Source organism: Balaenoptera musculus, chromosome 3, assembly GCF_009873245.2.
Source record: "Balaenoptera musculus isolate JJ_BM4_2016_0621 chromosome 3, mBalMus1.pri.v3, whole genome shotgun sequence".
In the NCBI taxonomy this organism is placed as follows: Eukaryota; Metazoa; Chordata; class Mammalia; order Artiodactyla; family Balaenopteridae; genus Balaenoptera; species Balaenoptera musculus.
In genome coordinates, this window is record NC_045787.1 from 61,894,085 (window position 1) to 61,908,617 (window position 14,533).

At 31.8% G+C, this 14,533-nt stretch overlaps 1 protein-coding gene across 5 annotated transcripts in view; it reads left to right on the forward strand.

Annotated features, from left to right (window-relative positions):
- The window catches only part of TENT2 (terminal nucleotidyltransferase 2), a 59,165-nt gene that overhangs the window by 23,577 nt on the left and 21,055 nt on the right, over positions 1–14,533 (forward strand). For 2 of the 5 annotated variants that reach the window (XM_036846102.1, XM_036846101.1), the window contains exons 6-11: positions 2,094–2,208; positions 2,300–2,391; positions 3,854–3,932; positions 5,730–5,799; positions 9,332–9,408; positions 9,793–9,921. In XM_036846102.1, coding sequence (XP_036701997.1) covers positions 2,094–2,208; positions 2,300–2,391; positions 3,854–3,932; positions 5,730–5,799; positions 9,332–9,408; positions 9,793–9,921 — 562 coding nt within the window. The remainder of the gene's footprint in view (positions 1–2,093; positions 2,209–2,299; positions 2,392–3,853; positions 3,933–5,729; positions 5,800–9,331; positions 9,409–9,792; positions 9,922–14,533) is intronic. The other 3 variants (XM_036846103.1, XM_036846104.1, XM_036846105.1) reach the window with 3 other exon arrangements.

Consider the following 14,533-nt stretch of genomic DNA (forward strand, 5'->3'; position numbering starts at 1 on the left):
GAGATTTCTGATCTTTGTGTGATCCTCTTGCATTTACTTGTGAGTTGTAGCCTGTGAAGCTCCCTCCCAGTTTTGGTTGCTATTCCACACCAAGTTGGACCTGCCAATTTAAGGAAGGGGGTGGGAAGTAGTACCTCTAGGCAGTTTGATTTCTGGATGTTCTGGCTTTGGGGTTGTCCCAGATCCCTTTCATCTTCTTTCTGTTATGTTCGGATACCGTGTGGGTCTTGCTGCTATTGGTGTTGGGTCCTAACTGCCAGTATTTTAGGGTTCATGAGTAATTTATAGTCAATTGTGCTGTATTCGTTGGCCATTTTTATTTTGTTCTGGTTTGGTTTGATCTGTTTGTTTTATTTTCCTAGTTGCTTTGTCTTTTTTTTGGGGGGGGGGGGATGGTTACTCAGGGATATTAAATAATTATGTCTCTTTCACTGCCAAGTTGCCCAGACTGCCTCTGCCTTCTTAAAATGAGTATTCTAAACATGATAAAAGAAACTGTTTTAAATGATGGGTGAGACTTGTGCCTGGGCATGGACTTGGGGAATGGCCTAGAGAGGGAGAGGTTGAAACTGCAAAAGACAGACAAAAAAACTGATGGAATATTTGTGCCCTAGAGGCTACCAGAAGGGATGGATACAGAAGTATTGATAGAGGGATTAACTTTGAACCAAGGAAGAGGACAGTTTGACAGGAGAGGTAAGGAGATGAGATTTCATACAGATAGTAGTTTGCAAGTTTGTAGTTAGGAAGCTGAGGAATGTCACATTTGGTATCCTCAATTTTCTTAGTAAACTTTAATGTGAAGTTATCTGCTAAAGAAAGTGAGATAAGTATAGGGAACTTGAGGAAAGGTGTAAACATTTTGGAATGCTGATGGTGAAAAAAGGAAGCAATATCTAACCAGAGACATGGAAGTAATTGCTGAGAGATGTGAAGGGTCAATCTTAGGTTTGTTCTTAAACTATAAATTTGAAAGATACCAATTTTGTGATTTTTTTTTTAAGTTAGCAACTCAAATATAAGAGCAGAGAAGGTAGTTGTAGTGAACCTAAAATTAGGATTTTGTTAGAGCATGACAAGGGTATAATGTTGTTAAGGCATGATAAAAAAGAGTGGTTCAAGGGATGCGTTGTGGGGTATAGACTGCGTAGAGAAGGAAATCATGCTATTTCAGGTGCTGTTGGGTTGGGAGAAAAGGAAGGATTCAAGAGAATCCAGGTCTGTGTGGTTCTAGAGAAGGTATGAGGGGGGTAAGAAAGTGAAAATTGGACAGGAGATTGAAGCCAAGATAGTATATTGGAATTTAAAATTTCAGAGCTAAAGAAGATCTGTTTTATTGTAAAGACCATGTTATGGCTCTGGGAGTGTAACACTGATAAAAAATATTGGAGTAAAAGAAGTTCAGAAATGCTGGGAGTATGTTATGATACTTAGCCCATTTTAGGTAGGGGTGTCACCTGTGGTGATGGCAAGAGATCAGTTGGAGGGGAAAGTGTGAACCAGATAGGTAGATAAACAGGGAGATCTGTCCATAGATGGCCACAAGAAGGCAGGGTTCAAGGCAGTGTTGTAAGAATGGGGAAGAGGGTGGTTTGCATGAGCATAGACAACCAGGGACTTTTCTTCTAAAGTCTGTTGTATTTGGTATTTGTGGTGTGAATACCAGGGGTTGGGTAAACTTCTTCTTTAAAAGGCCAGATAGTAAATATTTTAGACTTTGCCACTCACATATGGTTTCTGTTGCATATTTTTGTTTGTTTTTATAACCCCTTAAAAATGTCAAAACCATTCTTAGCTCAAGTCCCATACAAAAACAGGCAGTAACTGAAGGTTGTAGTTTGATGACCCGTGAATTATACTCATTATGAATTCTCTGTGACTTGTCAGTGATACTTTACTATGTAAAAGTTGGTAACTATTTCAGTTACTAAGTAATTATTGTTACTTGAATAAAGGTAGTTTTGTATTGGAATGTGTTAAGGAGATAATATATATTTTAAAAATACTGTCAGTAATTTTATACTTCTCAATACGGTAATAACTTTTACATTTCTGAACAAAATTTTTACTTCTTTTTTTGTGGTGCATCCAAGTTGAGTCAGCAGATACTGGAGTTATTTGAAGCATGTCAGCAGCAAGTAAGTGATTTAAAGAAGAAAGAACTCTGTCGAACAGAGCTGCAGAGAGAAATTCAGCTGATATTTCCACGTATGTTTCCTTGTTTTGCATGCCCTTTAAGTACATGCATCCCAATTTTAAATTTTAAATAATACCTTATAATTCTCTTCTGTTTCTCTAGAAAGCAGACTTTTTTTAGTTGGGTCCTCTTTAAATGGATTTGGTACTCGGAGCAGTGATGGTGATTTATGTCTAGTTGTTAAAGAGGAACCTGTAAGTAATGAAACATTTATTCCAAGTGTGTTTCTCATGTTAAGTCATTTAAGAAATTTCATGTAAGAGTCATTGAGGAAAAAAACCTGTTTTGTTTAATTGCTTCTTTGAATTATCTGTTCATAAGAATTCAAGGAAAGCCAGGAAATGCTGCTTCTTTTTTTTTTTTTTTTTTTCAGGCATGTACACAATAAACGTAACAAATTCTAGCATTAATTTATTTCTAAACTGTTAAAGTGAGGTGGTTGCACTCTGTGTTTTTAAGGAGCTCTGGCTCTGTTTTGAAATGTTATTAGGTTGGGTATGTTACCAGGATGCAGCAAAGAGGAAGAGCTTGTCTTTATCTTGATATATTTCCTTCCATTTCTATTCTCAGTGATTCTATTTTTAATCTTTATTATTTTCCCCTTGAAAGTACTATGGGATTTGGAGTACTTATTTTGGGAATTCAAAAAGAGAGATTTCACTGAAATTTAAAGTAAGACTACTGTGATTTAACATAATTGTCTCTGATATTTTGACTTTGTTTCTTCTTATTTAGCAACCAAATTTTGCTATTTAGTATTATGTTTATTTGAATTCCCTGTTAACTGATACTCGTGTGTATCCTTAATTCCACAATAATTGTTGTTCATTAAACTGACCTGAGCAGCCTCTTTAATATGCTGAATGAAGTCTCTTCTGAATTACCAAAGATTAAGTTAATTTCAGTGTAATTTTAATATGCCTTATATTCCACCTCTTAAAAAATACAAAAACCTCTGTTGAATGGTAATATATATTTTTACTATTCCTATTAGTCCACTAACAAAATTGACTTCTAGTTACTGCAAATCAGAAAGAGATTTATTCCAGGAAAGAAACTCTTGATATTTTTCTAGGCTTTGAAATCATATAAAGGAAAACTGAAAAAAAAAAAAGAAAAAAAATCCCCCAGAAATAATAAACATAGTGGAGAATACTAGAGTTTTAATTAAAACTTTCTCCCATGCAATTAGGTTATACTTAGGTACATCACACTAATCCTCTAGTCTTATTCACATGTCTGAATCATGTTGTTACAACTCATACTGAAACACCATAGATTTGAATTTTATTTTTAAGCAACTCACAATCTAGATAGGGAAATAAAACATGTTACAGAAAGTTAAAATTCTGTTTATTTTTCTTGGAGAAGATTGTTTTTTTACATTTATATACTAAAGTGAAAAAATGACATATGGCTGTTTCAGTATTTCTTTTAAAATTATGCTTTTAAGTTTAAAATCAGAAATTGATTTAGAAATATTGATGTAAAAGATAGCATAAAGGTTGACTTTTAAATAATGTAGGTTACTGTATATTGAAAAACAACTCCAATGAAAAGTATACTTTATGTTTTCTTTTTGTTGAGATACATTAAGAAAATAAAACACTAAGTTTAGAAAGATAATGAAAAAACACTTTATTTTTAACTTTTCAGTGTTTTTTTCAGGTAAATCAGAAGACTGAAGCACGGCATATCCTCACCTTAGTCCATAAACACTTCTGTACTAGACTTTGTAAGTCTGACATGCTTCACGTTCATATGTCATTTGACAACTATTTATTTAAAATGTCTCTCACTATATTTATTTTCTGGTAAGGATTGTTTATTTTCTGGTTAGGTTAGGTATAATATAGATCCTTTTTCCCAAATGAATTCCTTTTAACTTTTGATTAAAAAGAAGAGTAAACCATTCAACACAGAAATGTATAATTCAACAAATCTTTATTGAGTTTACTTGTAAGCTGTCCCACTGAAGGTAGTGGGGAATTCAAAGATATGTAAGCTTCAGTTCTTTCTCAAAAGGTTGTAGACCGTTCGGGAAGCTAAAGCATGAATGTAAATAGCTGTAATGCAGAGTATCTGACAAGCCAAAAGAAGTATACAGGTGAAGTCTTATAGGTATTCATGTGAGGAAGAGAGAATTTCATCTGTTTTGCAATGACATATATCTTTACTTGTTTTAAAAACATGATCACTGAACATGAAGCCCAGATATATTACTCCAACAGAAAGCAAAATTATCGACTTAGGGCATTTTATTGTAAGATTTTATTCTTTGAATAAGCTGACGAAGCAGTTTTTAATCCACATGTTAAGCCATCTCAAATAATTTATTTAAACTTACACAGAATATTGTGGACATTTGAAGTCACACTGTGATGTTGGAAAGATAGTTTGTCTGTTTATTTAACAAATATTCCGTATGTGTCAGGCTTTGAGCTGGAAAATACAAAGTCACTTAACGAGTTATTGCCCTTGAATAACATATCAGTTGTAGGAAAGAAACAAATCAAGAGATTTATTTCAGTGGACTTGAATTTCACATCTGTAAAATAAAGGAGTAATTTGTACCATAAGTGAATTTTTAATAACTATTATTAAAATCATAAAATATTAAAAGTGAAAGGGACCTAAGAGATCATATAATTCAAATGAAAGTTTTTTTTTTTAATTAGTGTTTTTAATAATTAAGGAAAGTGGTGATCAGTGGGCTTAGTAATTTGCCCGAGGAGTATAGTTTGTTGGTGTCTGAACCTGTACTTGGAACTCAGAACTTTTAACTCTTAATCTTATTTTTCATTAAACCTCACTGAATTCCTGCACATAATTCTATTTCAAGCTTGATGTATTTTATGATTTTGGTGTTAGAAGCATTATAACAGAAAATTTTTAGTTTTAAAATATGTTATTATGTTTTTCTTTAGTTAAAACATTAGGAAATTGCTCATTTGGGGAAAGTTCACAGTTTCTTTTTTATACATTTCTGTGTTTTCCTAATTTTCTACAATGAACATGTATTTCAACTCACAAAAAACTTTTTTTTAAGTTTGGTGGAATAAAAAAATATGTATGTATGTGTTTTTCCTCTTACAGATCATACTTATTTGAAGGTATCACTGCCCCCTGTATCATGTTGCCAACATTTCCTCATTTAAGATTCTTTATAAATATGATTTCTATGGCTGCCATAATATCTTGCCATGTGCTGTACCAGAATTTAGCTATCCCCCTGCTGCTGGCCTAGATACTTCTCTTATAATGCTCTGACGAAATTCTTTATAGGTGTTATTAAATATTAGACCACATTTCTGAAAATAACGTATTAATATATAAAGTCCTCTACATGGTATTGGAAGTTCCAAACTTAGAAGAATTTGATAATGTCCTTTTGTCTTTGCTTTCTGTCTCAAAGACTATATTTTCTCAAATTGTTTTAGCTAAGTAAAATACTACTTTTTAAAAATGTGCATTGGAACACTATGAATTTGAGAAACATTTACAGATATCCATATTATCTTTTATCCTTCAGCTGGTTACATTGAGAGACCTCAGCTGATTCGAGCAAAAGTGCCAATTGTGAAGTTCAGGGATAAAGTCAGGTCAGTAATTATTGAGTTCTTTTTTTTTTTTTTTAAACTTTGGGTTTATTTATTTATTTATTTTTATGGCTGTGTTGGGTCTTCGTTTCTGTGTGAGGGCTTTCTCTAGTTGCGGCAAGTGGGGGCCATTCTTCATCGCGGTGCGCGGGCCTCTCATTATCGTGGCCTCTCTTGTTGCGGAGCACAGGCTCCAGACGCGCAGGCTCAGTAATTGTGGCTCACGGGCCCAGTTGCTCCGCGGCATATGGGATCTTCCCAGACCAGGGCTCGAACCCGTATCCCCTGCATTGGCAGGCAGATTCTCAACCACTGCGCCACCAGGGAAGCCCGAGTTCTTTTTTTTAAGTTGCTTTAGATAATTTTTAGGTATTCTTCTGAGGTAGATAATTAAGAAGTGTATGCTATCACGTAATAGCTTATCTTCATTTAGAAATGATTTGGTTTTTGAAATGATTTTTTAAAATAGTCTGAGCAGTTGTTCATGCTTAACTGTACTTATTCTGGTTGACGTTTTGAGTATTTGGGACTATCCAATTGAAAGAATATATACGTATTTATACTTTAGAGTTTTAAATGATCCTCTTGCCTTTTGGAAATGTAATGTGCTCTTGAGAACATATCTTAATTGATGAAATTTGATGTATATTTATATCAAAAGTGGTTGTTACTAATATAATTATATCTATCTACATATTCTACTAGTTTGGGTTCTGAATTTCTTATAGGCATTGGAATTAGAATCTTTTATATAATATCTATCTATTTACATTTTATAAAATGTAAATAGGTGTTTGTTTTATTGTTTAAAAAAGATTTTCTAAAAAATATATAGGATTGTGATAAATCAGATTTTCTAGCCCAGTTTATAAAAGTAATACTGAAATTATATAAGTATATACACAGTTGATCATTATTCATGGATTCCATATTTATGAATTTGCATACTTGATAAAATTTATTTTGTAACCCCCAAAATTAACATTTGCAACACTTTTATGATTATTCATAGACATACACAGAGTGGGGAAAATTTTGAGTCACCTGATGTAGGTGTTCCCAACTGAGTTTAACAATGTGACACTCTGTTTTCTTGTTTCAGCTCTCATATATAAACATGTCCTTTTCACAGTCTAGTTAGTGCTGTTTTTCACATTTTTGTGCTTTTGTGCTTGATTTTGCTGCTTAAAGTGAGTCCCGAACATAGTGCTGAGGTACTGTCTAGGGTCCTTTTGCACAAAGCTGTGATGTGCCTTATGGAGGAAATATGTGTGTTAGATGTGCTTCATTCAAGCACGAGTAGAGTACAGTGCTCTTTGCAATGACTTCACTGTTATTGAATGAACAGTATATTAAATGAGGTGTCTTTAAGTTGAAACATACATAAAACAAAATTACATATTGATCAGTTGAGGAAAATGTGACTGGAGGGACTTCCCTGGCAGTCCAGTGGTTAAGACTGTGTGCTTCCACTGCAGGGGGCACAGGTTTGATCCCTGGTCAGGGAAGTGAGATCCCACATGCCACACAGTGCAGCCACAAAAAAATAAAATATAGTGTTGCCAAAAAAATTCATCCGGGTTTTTCCATACGATGTGATAGAAAAGCCCGAGCAAACTTTTTGGCCAACCCAATGAAATGTGACTGGAGACATATTGATCCGCTGATGAAAATGTGACTGGAGGCTCCTAGAAACCTAATCCTTTGTTTCCCCTAGGAGCGATGGTTCAGTGTTTGCAGCAACTATATAGAACATAACTACTGTGAATAATCAGAATTGACTGAATATATATATTTTAAACAAATCTTTAGATAAGTGCTGGCTCAAACTTTCCCCCTCATTCATCCAAACATCCATCTAATCTATAAATATTTACTGAATTTCTATCAAGTAGCAGTGGAGTTTTCTTTTTTTTAATGGTGAAGTTTTTTTTTTAAAGCATGAGGATATAGAGAGATAAAACAAAGTAAATGTAAGTAAAACTATTAGCTAATTATAATTGTTTTAAAAAATGTAGTTATATAAACAATTCTTTTTCTATTTAAGATTATTATACAAAGTTTTTTCATTGTTAAGTATTCTATATAAGCACCATTTTATAATTCTTCTCTATACACACCATTAAGGAAAAAAACAACTGCACTTCTGACATCCAAAGATAACTGATGTTAATGTTTTGGTATAAGCCTTTCAGACCCTTTTCTATGCGTATGAGTGCATAAAAGCTTTTAAAATTAAAATTGAAATCATACTTTGTTACTTAACAGTATATCATGAATACTTGCTTTTATCATTGACTATCTTCTGGCTTCATTTTCAATTGCTTTACAGTATTTCATTGTGTAAATTTATTGACTTTAACTTAACCACTCCCTGTTTAAATAAGCATTTTGTGCATAAAATTCTTTCCATATTAAGGGTTACTTCAGTATTTCCAGAAGTAGAATTTGAAGCAAGTACTGTGGATATTTTTAAAGCTCTGAATTCATATTTTTGGAAGTTTTTATTTGCACACTAGTTTCCATCTAAGTGTTTTTTCCTCTTTATTGAGTTATATAGAGGGAGTGCAAACTGGTTTCAGTGTTAGATTTGTACAAACACAAAGAATGTAACTTTACTGTTACCGTAAGCTTCCCAAAGCCAAATATATCTGAAGTGTTAATTTCACTCTCCATTTTTATTAACGTGCATGGATAATTGAAAGATTATAGGATTTCTTTTCCCATAACTAGAAAATCTGAAAAGGTAAATTTCAAATTTTACAGTTAAAAGCTATAGAAAGGACTTTCGTTAAGTTTGTATTTTAGGCACTTTTCACAGAAAGACTCATTGTTCAGAAGTTGGACCTGATAATATATGGTTCTGTTACTTATGCATTAGTTAGTCCTGTTATTTTGAGTTTAGCCATTCTTTATGTATCCCATCATTATTGCTGTATTTTCTAAATTGTAAATTGCATGATATCTTTGATTTCAAAGAAGTGTCCCTTCTGTTATATGTTTGGCTGTTATAGTTCTTCCTAGATGTCAGTAGCCAAAGTTGTCATGATACTATAATTTAGCAACCCTTTTGGAGGGAATATAAAGTGTAGACAGAGCTTTTATTTTTTCACCTGTACTTTATTTGGCTTTTCATTCCTATTTTAAAGCAAATGATGCTGTCGTTCAAAATTGATTGAGAATATATAACTTAGTGGGATAACTTGCCCAGAAATGTGTTTGGCCATATAATTTTGTTTATCTGGAAAAAATTACAAAATTAAAAGTTTTTTTTTTGTTTTTTTTTTGTTAAGAATAGTTGGAGCCTTACTAGTACATTATGGATCTTTCAACAGTAATCTTATTTTATATCTTTAATAGACCCCCGATCATACTAAAAGTATGTTTTCATTCTTATTTCTGTACTGTCTCATTTTAAGGTCTTTGGGCCTATGCTATTTTGTATCATTGGATGGATGGATGGATATGAATTTAGTTACTAGGGAGTTAGTTTATTTTGTATTTGAGCTGAAGTTTTTTTCATTTTTTAAAATAGTTGTGTGGAGTTCGACTTGAATGTAAACAATATTGTTGGAATAAGAAACACATTCCTTCTCAGAACGTATGCATACCGTAAGTTTTGTGTTTATTTCCAAACAATTAACACCTTCTGTATTTATCCTTCATTCTTCATTCCTTCATAAAGATGTGTGTAGTAAATACTGATACCTCTTTGTGTTTATGTACAGTGTGTCTCATTTTCTTATATACATAATATGTTGCTACACTAAAATCACATACTACCAGAGTTATAGGTCAATAAAATGAATTTTAATAATTGGTCATTTTTAAAAGGTAACTGAAGTACGTTTTAGAAGTAAGACACATTTATGGTGAACAGTGTTTAATAACAGGAGGCATTGCTCTTTCTATTGGCATGGAGTTCGGAAATAATGTAAACTTTCAAAGAAACTGTAAAATCTTCTTACCATTTTTAAGTTTTAATTTTACTTTCAGTTGAAAATCGAGTTCGTCCATTAGTACTGGTGATTAAGAAGTGGGCGAGTCACCATGAGATAAATGATGCCAGTCGTGGTACTTTAAGCAGCTATAGTCTTGTATTGATGGTTTTGCACTATTTACAAAGTAAGTATTGTGGAGTTTTTCCCAATTTTTAAAACGGAAATGCAGTTAAACTTCATTATGGTGTCTTCCCTGTTGACCTTATATTCAAATATCATTGTTTTAAAAAGTTTTCTCTAAGGCACATACAACCACATTTCCTATTTTGTTGCTTTGAACAAATGTTTTAGTAATGTTACCCCTGGAAAACATTATAAAGAAGTTTCACTGTGTTTTTATTTTTTGACAGTTTCCTGTATTCACTCTTGTATTCAAAGAACTTTCACCACTGTATTGTGAATCCATTATCTTGCTCAAGCACCATTCATCGTGTTTTTTATTTTTCACTTGAGACAGGAATTAAATGATTTTCTTGTTGGTTTAAAGAAGCTTTTATATCCTATGAACTGGCATGGAGATTGGGTGAAAGACTTGATATTAATGTAAGACCATTTACCAGGAAGTTGTGGGTTAATATTGCACAGTTTAGAAAACAATTGTAATATTTATGTTTATACTCTTTGACTCAATGATTCCATTTCTAGGAATTTATCCTAAGGTAAATAATCAGCAATGTATATATGAATTTATATAAGGCTGTTTTTCATGGTGTTTGTTGGAATAATGAAAGATTAGAAATCTAAGTTTTTCAGAGTAGGAGGAATGGTCAAATTAATTATGATATATCCTAATATGAAATTTATACAGATTCTAAAAATCATGTTTTAAAGATATTTATTGATATAAGAAAATATTTATGATACGATGTCATATACAACATAATACCAATTTTATTTAAAAGACAGCTATACTTGAGTGTGTATATATGCATATGTATACGAATACTGAAAAGGTATGTGCCAAAAATTTATCAGGGGTTATTACTTATGGACAGTAGGATTCATTTTCTTTATATATTACTGTATTTGTAGATATTTTATAATATATTACATAAGAGAGTATATTTTTATGTGAACAATGGAATCAGGTGAATTTTTTTTGAGTTAATGAGAGAGACTTAAAATAGTTTAAATGGACCAAAATTTTGTGAATCAGTAATCATCAGAAAGGTTAGATAATCTTCCTCTTTGTTGTTAAAGAATTTCAAGCTAATTATAATACATGTATTTTTGTTGCTGAACAGTCTTGGATATATACTAATTTGATGATTGATTTGTCCTTCCAAAAGGATTTGAAACATGATGTTGGCTGCTTTAGATACTTCTTTATATATCACTGATCATTTTTGTCCAATTTTATAGTTCAATCTGAAACATATATTACTTTCGATGCTTTTTTAGTGAACTCTGTCCAATCTTGTGGATTGCAGTTCACTTTTATTAAAAATTGAATAGATTAGAAATATTTCTTGTAAAATACATATAAAATATATGAAGAAGAATAAGACTAACATTCATGTACTACCACCTAGTGTCTATTCATTTTTTAGTTTTAGTTGAGATTTAAACATTAGATTTGACTAAAGCATATAACATGCATGAACATTCATAATATGTGCCCTATCTCTCCATTCTTTTGGGTTACATTAGAAATTTTAATTTGATTGCTTTTTTAGAAAATGTAGTTTAATCACAGATGCCCATTGGTGGTTTTGTAAGCAAGTTAAAAATTCAAATGTTAGTATTTTACCAGTGTAATGAAATCATGTTAAAATTTGGTTTAGATTTTGTTAAACATTTTATTCTTGATAAAGTGGTGCTGTTTACTAAGATGGTTAGTAATTAATGGCACTCTCATCAGCCATTTCTAGGTATTTGTTAAAAGACATCAGCTAACCAGACCTACTGTGTAGTTCTGTACTTTGGCAGATTTAACCTACTCCTCCACAGAAGAAATTACAGAGATTGAAATAAGTGTTAATAATTGCTCTTCTTGTCATACAAGAGTCTGCAAGGTGTATTGAGCAGTTCCAGCTCTGCCACAGTGAACGAGTTTGTGTGATTTTGGCCAAGTTATTCTACCTCTCTGGCTCTAATATTCATCTGTAACACTAATGGTTGGATTAGATGACCTTTAAGTTTTGTTTAACTTTAAATACTTTAATATCTTTTCTGCCACGAACAGAGAAGGGAAACAGGTCCTTTTTATGTAGAAAGGTTGAAAAGATTAAAGCATTCCTAGAATGAATTTCAACAGTCAGTTACAAACTACATATGCTTGAAAAAGTGACTGATGAAATCATGAAGGGAAAAACCTATTGAGAAGAGAGTTTAATAGCAATCTAAGATTATGAGTTAATAATAAAGGCAAAAGTGTCAATTGGTTAGAAACAACAATATGAATGAATATTCATGGAATGTTTACCGTATTACCAGGTATAGAAATATCTCTTAGGCATTTTTAAAATTGTTCTTGCCAAAAAAAAAAAAAAAATTGTTCTTGCGTTTTCAAAATTAGTGGTTGTTTAGTGTTGTTGAAGGTCTGCTTTTTTTTTTTTAGTTTCATTTTTGATGAATTAGTATGTAACTTTTATGTGTATAAATTTGTGAAGGCCTGACCAGAAAGCTCTCATCCAAACTACAGGCAAAGTAAAATCTTATAGATTAAATATATTCAAGGCATTATCTATTGATCATATCCTGCAATAATAAACTTTTGTCTTATTTTGCTTTTGAGAGAGAAAATTAAAAGATTGAAGTCCAAAATTTTGAAATCAAAAGAGATGTTGTTACAGAGAGATTCTTTCAAAGAGTGTATGTTGGTTTGGAATAAAGTAAACATTTGAAAAACTACTAAATGTTTTGAGGTTACTATCAGGATAGCATTGATAAATAATTGCCAGGGTACACTAACTGCTTCTCTAATGACGAGTGTTTTTAAATCTGTAAGGTTGTAAGGCAGGGGATTTTTTGAATGATAACCTTGCCCCCAAAAGCTTCCAAATTGCTTAGTTCTAAAGGCTCTTTATCTACTGAAAGACCCTATACCAGTGGTTTGTGTTTATTTTTCTCTCCTAGCATTCTAGTTATGAGATAACTAGATAACTAGAATGAGATAATATTTTTTTTCGAATTTTCTACAGTCTTTTCTTCATCCTTTTTTAAGTTATAATTTTATTTTACTAGCAGTGTTCCATGGGAATAGAACTCAGGTTTTTAGATTTAAAAATTAAACTAATTTCTAATAAGAGTTTCCAATTTGACTTCTATATTATAGTGAAAATTATTAAAAAGCCATTAAAAATGTTATACAGATATAGAGACTTTTAGAATTAAGTGACTGGGGCTTGAGTTTATTTGTAGTGTCTTCTAGAATTTTAGCATTTGAATGCCTTTGGGGAAAAAAATATGTATCCTTACTTCCTGAGAGTGATTCTGGTAAGTAATGAGTGAGTTTTTTCCCTTAATATTCTTACTCATACACTGTGAACGTTCCATACTATCATGGAATTTTATTTTATTCCAGTTTCCAGTTTTCAACTTGGGAATAAAGCATGATGAAGAGATATTTAAGTGAAGCATCCTACTTTGTACTATGTGGTAGAAATTTATACATTTATAATCATAGTTGGAAACCATGTAAATTGGTCATAATGGTTGATTATGTGTTCATTAATGTATTCCAGGAGTCACTTAAAAATTCTTTTGCTAAATAGCAAATTAAAAGTGAAGTAATGATTCTTTGTTACTGAATTTATTTAATTACAGTTGACCCTTGTACAACACAGTTTTGAACTGTGCGGGTCTACTTATATACAGATTTTTTTCAGTATATATGTATTGCAGTACTTACTACATGATCTGCAGCTGGTTGAATCTGTAGATTTGAAACCTCAGATATGGAGGGCCAACTATAAAGTTATATGCAGATTTTGGACTGCACAGGGGTTGGCGCCCTTAACCCCTGTATTGTTCAAGCGTCGACTGTATATGTAATGTATTTCTAATTCTTAAATATATAGTTTATCATGCGGTACTATATTTGGTCTTTAATCTTAAAGAAATCTTGAAAATGTGTTATTTGTATCTTACCATATTCAATACACTGTATTTTACAGTTACTTCTTATATTGTGAATATTAAACACTTTGCCTTTCATGTTATTCGATCTACATTATAATGATGTGAGATTACAGTTAGCACATTTAATGAGGTTGGATTTGGGTAAAGCTGTTGAAGGGTGCAGAATGGCAGTTAAAAAAATACAGTGGCATATGACGATAATGATTCTTTTGTATGAAATTTTATTTATTATATAGCAGATTGGTACAAATCTCCTGATTTAGATTCTAACCTTTGCTGAGGTTTTCTTTTTAAAAATATATTAATGAAGTTGAAGATCTTTTCAGTTTTTTTCCCTAATAGATCAATTTCCCAGAACTATCTCAATTTTGGTATTATTGTTAGAAGAGATTAAATAATAAAGGGACAATTATGATAGAGCTATTATTCTTATGATGTAGTGCCATTGGATTGTACTTAAAAAAATTTTTTTTTGATAGCTACATCCATCTTAACAATGTCTTTTTAATATCTGTAGCACAGCAGTTGTCTTGCTTATTTTGTGTGTGTGTCTGATGTTGGACCAAATGATATGTGTCCATTTATTGATGACCTGTTATTCTAAAACCATGTAAGGAACATTGGTTTACATAGAAATATATGTAATTTATTAA